Here is a 16399-nt window from a genome sequence, read left to right as displayed (position 1 = left end):
TCATGCTAACTACCTTAACAGGGTCGTTACACGGACATCCTTCATCTGATTGCGAGGAAGAGATGGGACATTGAGTTAAACAACAATGCGAGTTAATCTTCATGAGACGGTGTTGTCTGCAGGTATCGTGACTTAAAAGCCCGGTCCACACGCAACGATCTGTCTGCGCAGACATCGGCGCAGATGTCTGTACATGCAAAAGATCGCTGCAAATGTGGTGTGTTCACACGACACAAACCCCAATCTACTACTCGCCCGCCATCTGTCGATGTAGAAAAGAAATATCAGTGGCAAGCGACTACGCTCCCCGAAAACGTCAAAATTTAATTCAGTTATTTTGAAAAATTGAAATGGAGGAAGTTCTGTTGTGGTCCGTGTTCACAACTTGTGTTGCAAAAAACATTCAGACCAACCGCAGGAAACAGAGAAAGCGGTCAAAATGGTGCAGACAGTGGCTGCTAAAGCGAAAGCAGTTTTGTCACGTAAATTTACTGCGAGAGTTGCAGGGCGAACCTGTTTTGTTTTACATAACCTCGTGTTCCATTTCCTCGCACATTGGCACTCCAATTTCATCTTCAATTGTACTCCTGCTTGGTCTTGGCGTTTCTTGATCACTAAGAAAGCCAAGTAGATCAAAATACCATAACGTTGGCTGGTATACTTGATCTACTCCTACACCAGATCTTCTAGATTTCTGAACTTTGGATAACTCTTGTCGGTAAACAGTTCGCTGACAGACTAATTTACTTGACTTGCCTTCATGAACTCATCTTTCAGGAAAGCGTAAATAGCTTCACATGTGTTGGGTATTATTTCACTCAATGCTTGTTTCGATATTGCAGATGAAAATTCCAAATCATTGTAGCTCCTTCCTGTTGCTAGGAATCTTAATGTTACTGCCAGGCGTTCATGAGGAGAAATTTCCCTTCTCATACAAGTATTTTTCTCATAATATGAGGGGTTACATGCTTTAAGAGATAATTATAAGTTTCGACATCCATCCGCAAATAATTTCGCCAGTTCGCAACGAAATTATTTTTTTATTACCTTTTCTCTGTTTGCCGAGGCGCCAACTGCCCGCAATTTTTCAATTAGAGCATTGTATGCTGCTGTCTTTTTGTCTCGGTCACTATATTCTTTACTTTTAATTTTCCACAAACATGGGTGGTTTCTGTATATTTCAATGAATTCACTTACAAACTCTCGAGAACACTGACGAGTATCAGCCATTTTAATGCCCTGTGCACACAAATACAAACACTAGACTGAGCAAACAGCTGTTTCGCGCCAGATTTGCGACGATCTCCTGTCCACAGGCTCCAACTTGTCTGCGCAGATGTGGTTTGAACCGACAGATTTGAGAGGTTTCGCTCAAACCTCCAACTCCAACTTCCAGGTTTGCACACATCTCAGGTTGGTGCAAATCTTCTGTTCACACGCAACGATCTGTCTGCGCAGATGTGATGTGCGCAGACATTTGCGCAGACAGATCGTTACGTGTGGACGGGCCTTTATCGGATCTGTGTAAATCGTTCCTGATAGATCGACGTACTGAAATGATCGATAATACGTGACTTCTACCGCAGCACTCAATCGACTGCTGCCTGCAACTAAAGCGGCATGGACAACAAGACTCGTGGGTTTAAACGCAAGAAGAAGTCGTTTTTAAAAAATGCAAGGAAGTATGGCAAGAAAGGAAAATTTGGTAGAGGAAGTCACATAAATGAAGAAACGTACCAATATTTTCTTAGGGTTTTGGAGCTTGACAAAAGTGGTTTCGACAACGCGGAAGAAAAAAGTGAGTGAACGCATATATAAAGAAAGTTTGTTTACAAACATCATCATGAAGTCTTACACGCATTTTCCTTTGTATTACAGAAATATTTGTGGAAAACGTATTTCAACAGACTGTAGGAGAAGAACTGAATTATTCATACAATCAGGTTGCTTCCAGAGCTCTTGAAAACATTTTGCCTTTTTCAAGTGATGACGTGATTAACAGATTTATTAAGGAATTTGATAAAGAAATAAGAGTCGTTTGTGTTGACCAGTTTGCAAGTCACGTCTTGCAGAAGTTAATTACTGTTGCTGCCGACAGGAATCTGGTAAGTGTGAATGTTTGTCGTGTTTGATTTGCAGTAAACGCTCATACGAACTGCCGTTTTGCCAAAACAATCCTGTTACTATAGTAGAAACAAGTACATCCTCAGTATCTATGATACAGTGCAGTGTCGACAAAATGATTTGCATAGGGTATCAACAATCCTGAGTTTGTGGTACCTTCTTTTCACACTACAACGTTCACAATATGAAAATTCTATACCTAACAAACTTACAAGACATATACATGTACTTGGTTTTAATGAGTATTTTGTGCATATTATGTCGTAGGCTCTACTATATAACGTAGGCCTACAAAAATGATAAGAGTGAAAAATGCAAAGAAGTCTCCTACAATTTTGTTATGGGGTGAACGGTTAACATTTATTTCAGTAAAAGAATTTTACCAATTAACGTAGTTTCCTTATGAAATACGTAATTTGCAGTAGTTGTTCAAGTTGCATTGCAACTAACACTCTAGTATTTGTATTATATATCGTAGTTATGAGATGAAGATTGCCCTAAATATTTGAGTCTTAACATGTGTACAATATTGTTTTAGAGAATCTTTAGCTTAATTAACTGTAATGGAAAGACTTTGAATGTGGTGCTGGTTGTGATTGTATGAAGACACCAGTTGTTTATGCAGAGAATGACCACACAAATGACAGATAAAGTAGATCTCCATATTTTTTCATTATAAACTAAGTTAACACAGAAGTGAGTGAAAATTATTTTTCAGTTGGGTCATATGATGTCCCCATCACTTCCCCCCCCCCCCACCCCCCCACATATATTTCTATTTCCTTGTATGTAAGTTCGTTTGAATGGCTGGATGCTGTAATTTAATTGTTAAAGGGAACTATAATACAGTTGTTGGGTCAATGGAAACGTCCGATCCCACCTGTCTGCATTGCCCCTTGACATCATAAGGGTGTTGTGGTGTGTGACATCATGACGGTGTGGAGTTTAGTTTGAGTGTGTTGTGTTTGTAGATGTCATCTTGTTTTGGTTGGTGGTGTTCTCTGGTGGTGTGTATATGGTCCACATGTTATATGGTGTGTTGCGTTCATTTGGGAGTCGGTGCTTGAAGTGTGCATTTATCGGTCGTTACTGTTATAAAAGAACGGAAATTAGTTTCAGTGAGTTAAGAATTAAGTTTCCGTTGTGTTTATGTTATTGCGGTGTCATTTGATGTTATTGGTTTGTCATGCGGTAAGTCATTTAATTCAATTTGTGGCTGCTTTTGTTAGGTATGGATATGACTTCTAAGTTTAATAGTGCATGTCTGTGGACTGAAATGGGGGATTGAGATTGGTGCCATATTGGTGATGTCATGGGTCAGAGCAGATGGGTGGAATCGGACACTTCTGTAATCCCCAGATGTGACATACCCGTAGTGTTATGGGAAGTACAGAAACGTCCGATCCTACCCGTCGGCTTTGACCCATGACGTCACAAATATGGCGGAAACGACAATTCCAATATGGCGGATATAAAACCTTTGCATACGTATCATAAAGACGAAAATACACAGATAAACAACACACACACACACACACACACACACACACACACACACACACACACACACAGGTTTCACAAAAAGCCTAATGACTCCAACGGGACAAGCATGGGAAATTGGGGGTTTTTGGGTGGGGAGAAACTAAATATAAACAAATTTAGCCACCCACCGCCATACAAAACCACGCAAGACGATGAAAAAAATCGACATCGCAAAACTCAACAAATACCACAAAACACAATCTTAACTGGAATCGGACACTTCCCTTGACCTATATAGATCTACAGTAGCTCCCGATCCCATAAATTGGGATCGAACACTTCCCTTGACCTATATAGCTCAACAGCATCTCCCGATCCCATCCCCCAATACAAAAATCAAAATACACCGCAAAACATAGCGAACAAACACTTCCCTTAACCTACATATATCTACAGCAGTTCCCGATCCCATAAATTGGGATCGAACACTTCCCTTGACCTATATAGCTCAACAGCATCTCCCGATCCTATCCCCCAATACAAAAATCAAAATACACCGCAAAACATTGCGAACAAACACTTCCTTTGACCTACATATATCTAGAGCAGCTCCCGATCCCATAAATTGGGATCAAAAACTTCCCTTGACCTATATAGCTATACAGCAACCCCCGATCCAATCTCCCATTGCAAAAATCAACGTACTCCACCAAACATTGAGATTGAACACTTCCTTCCAACTATATAGCTCAACAGCAGCTACCAATCCCATGACTTAGGATCGACCACTACCCTTGACCTATGTAACTCAAAAACATCTCCCAATACGAATACCAATACCAACCTTCACAGCCACAAATTTCATTGAAACACTTCCCTATACTCCAATACACAACACATACGCCAAAAACAAAAAAAAAGGGAACTTACCACAAGAAAGTTCCAGCCCCACAAACTAGATTGGCCACCACAATCACACACACACACACACACACACACACACACACACACCAACGAAAAAATACTGAACCAAAAGAAAAACCCAACCCACCCACACCTCAACCCCCTCCCCCCCCCACAACCCTAAAATAAAAAACCAAATACAACATAAAAAACATCTCAATCACACACTACAACTCAACAAAAACTTCAACAAAATAGATCCTCCACAACTAAAACAAAAAACAAACACCCTCCCCCTCCCCCCCCCCCCCCACCTTAACAAACACTATACAACAAAATAAACCACCCACCCCACCCTGAACCACAGCCACCCACCCACCTACCCAGCCCCTCCTAACTAACCACTTTCGGCCTATACATTTTACCCACAGCCCGTAAAAAAACCCGAACAATACAGTAGCCCTCTGGGACACTCTTCCGCCAACAGTACTCATCTAAATGAGACTGAAGGTTGGAAGAGCGCCTCTTCCCCCTCCCAAGAACTGACTTAACCACCCCCCACATCCCCTCTATTGTATTAGTACAAGCCCCTGTATCATAATTCTTAAACTCTAAACTGTGGTTCACTACTAAATGATTAAATCCCCTCTCACCCAACCCCCTATAAGAAGAAAAAGCATCAGAAACTATTGTGGACCCCGGCTCTATATATTCCTCAATTAACCACACTAATTCAGCCTTCGACCTCCCTTCCACAACCCTAAAAACACATTCAGAACCCCCACCCCCGGAGCAACAGCCCCCCACACCCAAAGACCAGCCACAGACTTCCCCCTCCCATACTTCCTTTTCCCAAACTGTGACTCGTCCACCTCCACAACCACCCTATGCCCCCCCAACTTACCCCTGTACTTAATAAATTCCGAACACACTTCACGACAAAAGGAATACCAATGTAAATCAGTCCTCTCACTCACACCAGTCTCATGCGCGCAAAAACTCTGTGGGGATCTATAAAAAAAATAATATGTAACAAGCACAATCTCACGCATGCCCAATCTAGACTTCTCGAACCAGGTACCGCGCCGTATGGAACGCCATATGTCATCTTTACGACAGCGCCACATGTAACCGTCCCTGGTCCGAGATGCCGGAACTTTAACCAATTTCATTGGTTCGCGGCACACACCGCACTTCACGACTTCGGCAATTAAGCCAAATAGCTGAAGAAATTTAATCAGCTCTATAGCTGTCTCCCCCATCATAGCCCTCAACCGAGCACTATTAATCTGGTCTTTCATATCCATTCCTGAACAAAAAACCACAACCGAATACACTTAATAACAGACTCACCCGACGTACAGCAATCATCATTACATTAACCATCACACACAACCGTTAACTCACTGATACAAATTCCGCTTCAAAATGACGCACGCAGCACTCACCACTGAGCAACAGCAAACTGAGCCCAACACACCAAACAAACGAAAACCATGAACATACCACCAGAGGGCACAACAAACAACAACACGACATCTACAAACACGCCACACTCACAAACCAAACTCCGCGCCGTAGTGACGTCACACACCACAACACCCTTACGTCACGGGTCAAAGCCGACGCGTGAGATCGGATCTTTCTGTTGACCCGTGTTATGTATTTTACTTCTCGTATGTATAAAAACTCTTTCTTTTACCAATGAAACAGTTGCAGTATGTTATTGATTAGGTGTTGCAATTAATTTCTGTGTTTCTTTTTCTTAATAATTATTAATGCAGATAACACCCTGATGGAATTGTGAAATTGTTATATACCACTTTGGAATAAAAATGCTGTTGGCTGCTACATAGTGCAGCGAATGATCAGCTAGTTATCAATTGTTGATGCATGCCAGTAATGTGCTTGATTCATGTTTTTATTACTTAACTAGCTGACAAACCTCATATTGCCCAGATATTCATTTTCCCAATTTTCTATGAGAAAAGGAAACAAAAAATGAACTGTGTTTATAATGTAATATAAAAAAAAGAATCTCATGTCTATGTACTTGTGAAAACACCTTTGAAATTATGAAACAGTTTACAAAGAAATATGCATAATGTACTGATACACAAGTACAGCTGCTTTGCGTGTCTACAACACGATTTTGTAAATGTCTCTGACAATACTTCTTCGTAGCTCTGTAGACAGCTACTGTTTTTGCCAACAGCTGTTTGAGCTTAACATTTAAAAGCTGTCAGAAGCACTGCCAGTTGTCAGCGATTTCCATGCATTGACTTGACTGTAAAAGAGTGTAAGTAGTTAAGGATAAATGTATTAAAACTTCATGCATGATGCAACATTTTGGAAATACGGAAGCGTCCGATCCCACCCGTCTGCTTTGACCCATGACGTCACAAATATGGCGGAAACAAAACCAAACACACACACTTTCCACAAGAAGCCTAATGACACTACCGGGACAAGCGCGGGAAATTGGGTGTTTTGGGTGGGGGGGGGGGGGGGGCAAACTAAATATAAACAAATTTAGACGCCTTGCGTAGCTACAACGTGTAAGTGAAGACAGCCATGCATGAATACCCACCCACCTCCCCAGGGGTCGTAACCCCTGCAACCCATAGAAGATAAAGATGCTTCAGTAGCTGATTAGTGTTTTTTGTCTTTTTTAAAAAAAAAAATCTCACGGGATAGAACGAACAGATCAGAAAGATAAATATAATAAACTAAAACAGAAATTCGAGGAAACAGACAATTAAAATAAGTAATAAGTGTTTTTAAATTTAAAAAAAAAAAATCTCACGAGATAGAATGAACAGATCAGAAAAGTAAATAAAATAAGATAAAACAGAACTGGAGACAGCCACACTCAAACCAAACTCCGCGCCGTCATGACATCACACACGACAACACCCTTACGTCACGGGTCAAAGCCGACGCGTGGGATCGGACGCTTCTGTCGACCCAACATTTTTCACACATCTCAGTGTTTGATGTCATATCTCTGGAACTGTGTGTCGTACAATGATGTATTTGCATAGGTGCAGTCAGTGGCATACGTGAATGCTGTCTGCAAAATATATTGCAAATAGAGTTAGTAGCAAAGAAATAATAAATTTAAACATCATGCATGATGCAGTAGTTTTTCACATATCTCATTGTTTGCCATCATATCTCATGAAGTATGATAGACAGTTGGTCCTTATACCAACAACAATTGTTGCCTGACAGTAAGTAATGTGTGTACCAGGTTTGGCTGAAATTGAACTAGTGGTGTTGATGTGAAACACACACACACACACTCACATTTTTATAAGATGTATCGGCTAACCATTCATAGTGAAAACCACCTGTATTTCTGTTTGTACCAAAGGTACAAGGAATACAGTGGTGTGGCATTTATGTTGCAAAAGAGGTTGTCTATCTTGTTTTATTAGTGTTCGTAACTTGGATATTCCCCCTACCCCCCCAACGAAACTTATACATCGATTTCTAGAGACTTACCTTAGAAACATACCTAATACTTGTCCATTGTATGAGCACCTAATCTGTTAACATTATGCTCACTCACAACACAGTCAACAAATTCACCATTGTTTGTTATTTGATGAGTATATAGGCTAATGGATTTAATAGATAAATTGGACGTACTAATACTGAATGATAGGTTTGTCCTGTTGTAACCCTACGTTAGTGCGCACGATACTTATTAAAGCCTGTACTATGGTAAGTTGACGGGCTTCGCCTTATAAGAAAGCATTTTTGGTATATATGTTGACCGCGTGTACCTGAATGGAGGCAAATCAGACTTACACCCACTCAGTAATAACAATGATGCGTCAAGCAATTCCGGAGTGCAACCACACGTTATGGCGGACCAGAAACAACACAGCAGATGCTACCAATTTGTTAATAAAATGGTCGCCAGCCTAATTAGGCATTAACTGAGTTTCTTCCCTGTACAAGTTGCTGTACTTTCATACAAAACAACACATAATAACACTGCATAATATGGTAACTTTTAGAACCAGAAAGTTTACTGAACTAATAATTTCACTTTCTGTACTAATATGAACAAGCCATAAATACACAGCAATACACTATAATGTTTACTACAAACTTCGTACTGTCCATTGATCTGATTAAAATCGGTTATAGGTTACCCTAGAAATAGCACTTTCGAAACACACATACTATGTCAATTTTGAAAAAGGTAAAACACTAATAAATTTTGGTTTTTATATTGACTCTAACTTTGCTGGTCAAATCAGTTCAGTACACTTCAGAATTTAAATGAATAGAAAAGAAAAAGGGGGGGGGGACCCTGAAACTGTTATGATCACTGTACTGAAATTTTAATTATTGAGATCATGAAGCACTCAAGATTTCCAATATATGATTTACTACTCTTTTTGTCTTATTTCCTGCTCATTTAATTACCATTTTATCTGCCTCAAATAATTAAACTTCATTACTAAACCAATTTCAACATTATCTTCCAACTTTGCCAGACCTATATATTCATTAACAACAAAGTTCTTTAAACATCATTCTAACATAGATAGGTCTGCAGGTAAGTATTATTAACATAAACTTTAAATCTTCATTTCGGGACACTCGGATTGCACAACATGTGGAAAGGACCCTGTCTAGGTTAGTGATGAGGATAATTAAATGGTAGGGCAGTTCTGGTAAAAGTTAATTTGTTATTGAACAGTCAGGAACAAAAGTAACACTGGTCCACACGAATACAGTACTAAAAGTTTCAACTTGTTCGTGTCGATGCGGCGGTTGGCGGGCGGCGAGATGGCGAGGCGCAAAGCACACATACAATCACAGCTATGGCTCTAGGTGTATCGGCACTTTGCTTCTTCTTAGCGTCGCAATACTTTTCCATTTAGTGCCTATGGAATATAGCCATGCTCTATAGTCGTCGGAAACGGCACATCCGAGGCTCAATGAAATCACGTTTTCCAGGAGAGCCTCCTCGATCCAGAGCGTGTTTCTCAGACCGGTGCCCAACTCCGACTACTACTGCTGAGTCCGTTATGCCGTGCCGCGCCCGTGTGCTTTTTCCCGCGCTCGCCTGCCATCCACCTTTTACCGCTCCCCTACAGACAGGGTATTCACCAAAGGTTTTGCATTCTACATATCCTAATACATTGCCTATGTATGGACCAGGCGCACAATTACATCTTTAACATCTTACAACAGTTTCAACACATCTTACATTTCCATTTTGTTATAATATTGCTTGCAATTTGACATAAACATTAATATTCACATCAAAAATTGTTTACAGTTTATTTAACATAATGACATGAAAAGAAAAAAAAGAAATGAAATCAGAACATCGCTTACACTAATTTATTGAAAATCAGAAGAAAAAATTATTATATGTACAGTTGTTGTTGTTACACATGCCCCTGTTTCCAGTAAATTTCACTAAGTGCAAATTTGATGGGAACACTAAATTTTATATTTATACAATGGTTCTGAATCTTTGTGTGAATGTCCCATCAAAAAATTTTATACCACAAACTTCCTTTCACTCACATTACCTAGGTCTATACTTTTTAACATATCAAGAACATTTACTTATCATTTACTTAAGTGCCTTTGGCACAGTCCAACCTCCTATCAGAACATGATTTAAATAGCAATTACTCATTTTTATTAAATTTCTCAAAGAAATAATTTCAAAATCTGGAACACAAACACTTAACTACAAAGCAAATACAAATATATATATACACTATAAGACAATTTGTTGCTGCTTGCATTGAATGGCAGTCCATTTCCTTACTTAAAAAAAAAAAAAAAAAAAAAAAAAAAAAAAAAAAAAAAAAAAACACTATAATATTTATTAAAATCACTACATCTATTTACTGCCTATTATTCAGATTTGGGCAGTCCATTTTATCACATCTCCTGCATCACACTTACAATTCTCCTTTAACTATTTATCTGCCCTCTTTGGTGTTTGGCAGTCCTTTAGTTTATGACTCATATACTGCCTATTTTGGTTTTTGGCAGTGCCATCTTTTATTGGGCTTGCAGCATTTGCTATTTCTTTTCAGCGCTGTTCTCCATACATCTTTACATTTACAGTACATTTGGTAATCTGAAACTCACATAAGTACATTAGCACACTGATATTGGTACACATATATTTACAAAGATTAGTTACATTTGGAATAAATTAGTTTCAGCATAAGATACAGCATATTTAATGCAAATTGCTCTCTGAGAGTACTTAGGTCACTCACTCCTAGGAACATACAGTTTCAGGTCCACAACGTTTCTTACACCTAAAGGTCTTTTGGATTTCGGGTAGATCAGGTAGTAAGCATTATCGTGTGGAACGTTCTGTATTATATACGGTCCATTATAAATATATATAAAAAAAAATATATTTAAATTTGGAAATTTCATGGTTCAGTTCACTAGACTTTTCGTGGGTTTTTAAAAGAACATAATCACCAATTTTAAATTTTGAAACTTTCAGATTTTTATCATGTCTTTTAGATCTAGATTCAGCTTTTTGCTTTGCCCTTTTTCTGACTAATTCTTTCTTTTGACTCAACCCCAAACTTGTACAAGGTGGAAACTCTAGTTTTTCCTCAATTAAACTTGTACTTCTGCTGCCTAACAAAATTTCTTCCGGTGGGAACCCAGTAGATTCATGATGTAAGGTGTTCATGACATCCTCAGAGTCCAATATAAATCTGCCCCACACTCTAAATCATGCCCCTTCCTGTTTTTTCCACAACGCACCTTGGTCGACTGTGACATTGTCCCAAGATACGTTCCTGATCTGTGAACCATTTATATCTGGCGGCTTTTTCGGTTTCTGGAGTTCAAAGTCTTTACTTACTTGAACTCGTTGCACAATAAACACTGAGTCATCCGGTGGCTCTTTCTTTCTTTGTTCAGTCTCAACATCTGGATTTTGTTTTGAAACTACGTCATCATTAGGTACAATATCGCAATTAGCTGTATCCCCATTATTTTCACTAGTGCCGAAATATTTGTCATCTGAACTATCGTCAGAATCCGACCATTCTGGATCGCTTTCAGGTTTTAACATACAAGCTTTTCTGAGACAGGCATTAAGTTCTCCCTCTGCATTTTCGTCAGGCTTTGATTTTAATTCAATATCCTCTTTTGGCAAAACGGCCTCATTATCAGCTTTACTCACATCCACTGTTACTTCATATTTAATGTAATCCTCGTGGACTTCAATTATTTTCATGTAATCACCTGCCTCTTCCCCACGGTGCCTTTCGGTAGCAGCTTGTACTGTTGGCGGATCATTAACGGAAGTCACTTCCTCGTCTATGCTCAGGATTTCATCCTCCAATTCCTTCCTATCTTTAACCTTCGTCCTATAGGCAGCACGCGTACTTTGCGCGGCGCTATGTACTCTCTCCTCTTCAAATTCGGGCCACGTCACCTTATCGATGTCCCTGCTATCTTCTTTTCCACTAACTAACTTCCTTGTCTCATACTCCTTCTTAAAATCCTCCCACTCACATTGCTTTAGGCCCTTGTACAGATCGTCGATTTGCACACTCCAATCAGTTACTTCTGCTAATTCATTCTCGCCATTTACTTCATTGCTAACCCTGCTAACCGCACCTATCTGTGTATCCACAGTTTCATCTATTATTTCCTTCGCCACGGAATTACCACTCGTAATGTATTCACCAGTTCTTACGGCAATGTTCGTACCTAATGCTGCCGCATTGCTAGCGGCTTCTCTCTGAACAGCTGCTCCGCTAGGGTGGGCCGTTCCCCTCTGATGCTCAACTCGCCTGTTAACCAGTATCGCTCTGCGCGGCGAAGATGACTCATTCGTGCACGCACCTGACGCTTGTTTCGCAACAACACGTTGCGTCGTTCAATGCCTGTCTCTAACCTGTCTCATAACTTTACTGTCAGTTCGGTAACCTTTCTTAAATTGGGGCCGGTATATACTGTCCGCTTCCGTTTGGCCCGCAACGTTCGCGGAAATCAGTTTCCTGAGTCGTTATTATTTAGTGCGGTGTACCCTCTACCGCGACCTAGAAAACTTCCTCGGCCTCTGCCTCTTCCTCTCTGTATCATGTTGATGCGAAACCCATCGCCGTCATTTCTCTCGTCATTATTACGGTTATTCCTGTTACTAAATTTTTGATTATTGGCACAACTATCGTGCCAATGGTCTTCATCTTCGATCCTTTCGAGAAACGCTTGGAAGCTGCGATGATTGCTTCCCACATATCTCTTCGAATCTTCTGGAAGCTTTTTATATAGCTCCCATATGATTTCTGACTCGTATCTTCTCCCTCTTAAATGCGTCAACTTCCGGTACCAATATTCGCAGAAATCTTTCAAAGAATTCCTGCCCCTGTTATCATGAAGCTTGGCCATGATAAACTCGCGCCACAAATGATCCTGTTTTTGTTCGGACCAATATTCTTCCATAAACTTTTGCTTAAATTCTTCGAACGTCATTCGTTCGGTATTGAAATTAATTCCCCAGCGCTTAGCATCACCTGCTAAGGCGCTAATTACTACGTTTATCTTTTCCTGATCAGACAAGTGTTCAGGAAATATCCTCTCGCAATTTTTGATGAAATCTAATGGATGCCATCCGTTATGTTTCTTGGCGGGATCAAAGCGTTCCTCACCTTCTAACAGCTTCATAAGTGGTGTGCCATTACAGACAACACCAGGTCTATCTGTAATTTTACTCTCAAGATCGAAAATTTTGCCTTGAATTTTCGAAGAATTTTGTTCACATTTTTGTACACATCCGGTAACTTTCTCACCTAAATCTCTTTCAGTGTCTGAAACTGCCTTTTTCAATTGTGAGATTCCGTGTTGACATTCGTTTACGATCTCAGTTTTAAGACCGAAAACTTTTTCGTCTACTTTGGTTTCAACCAGAGGCTCTACTTTCTCTTGGATGTTGAGGATTTCAACGTCAAATCTACTGTTAATGTTGTCAATTTCCCCCTGCATAGTATCCATATGATTGTTAATTGTGTCAATTTCAAATTTCATAGTATTTACTACAGATCTTAAATTACCCACTTTTTGTTCTACCTGTTCTATTTGTTTACTAATTTTAACTCCTTGTTCTTCGACCTGTGCTTTAAGCTGACCAACGTGTGTTTTAAGCTGATGGCTCTGTGTTTTAAGCTGCTCGTCAACGTGTGTTTTAAGCTGACTAACCTGACTGCTAACTTGTTTTTGAAGCTGATCATTCTGTGTTTTGAGCTCATCAACATGTGTTTTAAGCTGATCATTCTGTGTTTTGAGCTGCTCGTCAACGTGTGTTTTAAGCTGACTAACCTGATTATTGACTTGTTTTTGAAGCTGATCATTCTGTCCTGCAATTTGTTTGGTTAATTGTTCAAATAAATCGTTCATGCTTAAAATTTTCACACTGTTTTGTTCTACGGAATCTGTGTGTTCCGATCCTACTTCAAAAGTTTCTTTTGGTTCTTTCTTTATCTGTGGTGAATCAAACATGTCAGTGGATTCATTCACATACCCACTATCATCTGCAAAGTCACCCTCTACTTCTTGTTTTATCCCTTGCTGTGTTCGAGGCAATCTCGACATTTCAATCTGTTCGTTAACGTGTTCGTGATATTGTATGTACACCAATTGTCTACCGCTAACGCCATCTGTTATCTGGCTGCGTACACTCCTGTCATTGCCAGCCGCATCTTCCATTACGCTCGGCACATCTACCGTGTCTACTTTCCTGTCCATACTGAATGCAAATTACACCACACTACTACACTTGACGTTCACTGCTATTTACTTTACTAAATATTATTGCAATTCGTGCCACTGAACATCCACTGTTCGGTATTCACATTAATTTGTGACCGACAACAACTGGATGTCCTGTCACGGTCGCCACTTGTAACCCTATGCTACTGTGCACGATACTTATTAAAGCCTGTACTATGGTAAGTTGACGGGCTTCACCTTATAAGAAAGGATTTTTGATATATATGTTGACCGCGTGTACCTGAATGGAGGCAAATCAGACTTACACCCACTCGGTAATAACAATTCCGGAGTGCAACCACACGTTACGACGGACAAGAAACAACACAGCAGATGCTACCAATTTGTTAATAAAACAGTCGTCAGCCTAATTAGGCATTAACTGAGTTTCTTCCCTGTACAAGTTGCTGTACTTTCATACAAAACAACACACAATAACACTGCATAATATGGTAACTTTTAGAACCAGAAAGTTTACTGAACTAATAATTTCACTTTCTGTACTAATATGAACAAGCCATAAATACACAGCAATACACTATAATGTTTACTACAAACTTCGTACTGTCCATTGATCTGATTAAAATCGTTATAGGTTACCCTAGAAATAGCACTTTCGAAACACACATACAATGTCAATTTTGAAAAAGGTAAAACACTAATAAATTTTGGTTTTTATATTGACTCTAACTTTGCTGGTCAAATCAGTTCAGTACACTTCAGAATTTAAATGAATAGAAAAGAAAAAGGGGGGGGGGGACCCTGAAACTGTTATGATCACTGTACTGAAATTTTAATTATTGAGATCATGAAGCACTCAAGATTTCCAATATATGATTTACTACTCTTTTTGTCTTATTTCCTGCTCATTTAATTACCATTTTATCTGCCTCAAATAATTAAACTTCATTACTAAACCAATTTCAACATTATCTTCCAACTTTGCCAGACCTATATATTCATTAACAACAAAGTTCTTTAAACATCATTCTAACATAGATAGGTCTGCAGGTAAGTATTATTAACATAAACTTTAAATCTTCATTTCGGGACACTCGGATTGCACAACATGTGGAAAGGACCCTGTCTAGGTTAGTGATGAGGATAATTAAATGATAGGACAGTTCTGGTAAAAGTTAATTTGTTATTGAACAGTCAGGGACAAAAGTAACACTGGTCCACACGAATACAGTACTAAAAGTTTCAACCTGTTCGTGTCGATGCGGCGGTTGGCGGGCGGCGAGATGGCGAGGCGCAAAGCACACATACAATCACAGCTATGGCTCTTGATGTATCGGCACTTTGCTTCTTCTTAGCGTCGCAATACTTTTCCATTTAGTGCCTATGGAATATAGCCATGCTCTATAGTCGTCGGAAACGGCACATCCGAGGCTCAATGAAATCACGTTTTCCAGGAGAGCCTCCTCGATCCAGAGCGTGTTTCTCAGACCGGTGCCCAACTCCGACTACTACTGCTGAGTCCGTTATGCCGTGCCGCGCCCGTGTGCTTTTTCCCGCGCTCGCCTGCCATCCACCTTTTACCGCTCCCCTACAGACAGGGTATTCACCAAAGGTTTTGCATTCTACATATCCTAATACATTGCCTACGTATGGACCAGGCGCACAATTACATCTTTAACATCTTACAACAGTTTCAACACATCTTACATTTCCAGGGTCCTTTCCACATGTTGTGCAATTTGACATAAACATTAATATTCACATCAAAAATTGTTTACAGTTTATTTAACATAATGACATGAAAAGAAAAAAAGAAATGAAATCAGAACATCGCTTACACTAATTTATTGAAAATCAGAAGAAAAAATTATTATATGTACAGTTGTTGTTGTTACACTGTGACGTAATGATGTTGCAACGTTGCAGGTGTCCAGATATTAAGAGAAGAGATCATTGTCAATATTTTTGCATCTATGTTATTTTTTTGGAACGTAGGTTCTGGTGACAGCCTGATGTGCAAACGACAGTGTAGCCCAAGATTTGGTTTAGGTTGAAGGACAGCAATTTTGTTGGGACTTTGCAAAGTGGTATCAAGGTCTTCACTTAATGCGATATAAATTGTCATTAGGATAAG

At 39.6% G+C, this 16399-nt stretch overlaps 1 protein-coding gene across 1 annotated transcript in view; it reads left to right on the top strand.

Moving 5' to 3' along the window:
• Positions 1 to 1584: 1584 nt before the first annotated feature.
• Positions 1585 to 16399, top strand: part of LOC124798298 (nucleolar protein 9) — a 54174-nt gene continuing 39359 nt past the window's right edge. The window contains exons 1-2 of the mRNA XM_047261630.1: positions 1585 to 1798; positions 1879 to 2105. Of these exons, the coding sequence (XP_047117586.1) occupies positions 1621 to 1798; positions 1879 to 2105 (405 nt within the window). The 5' untranslated portion in view covers positions 1585 to 1620. The remainder of the gene's footprint in view (positions 1799 to 1878; positions 2106 to 16399) is intronic.

This window comes from Schistocerca piceifrons, chromosome 5, assembly GCF_021461385.2.
Source record: "Schistocerca piceifrons isolate TAMUIC-IGC-003096 chromosome 5, iqSchPice1.1, whole genome shotgun sequence".
Lineage (NCBI taxonomy): Eukaryota > Metazoa > Arthropoda > Insecta > Orthoptera > Acrididae > Schistocerca > Schistocerca piceifrons.
Note: the sequence above shows the minus strand (reverse complement) of the source record. Positions and strands in the feature narration are given on the sequence as shown.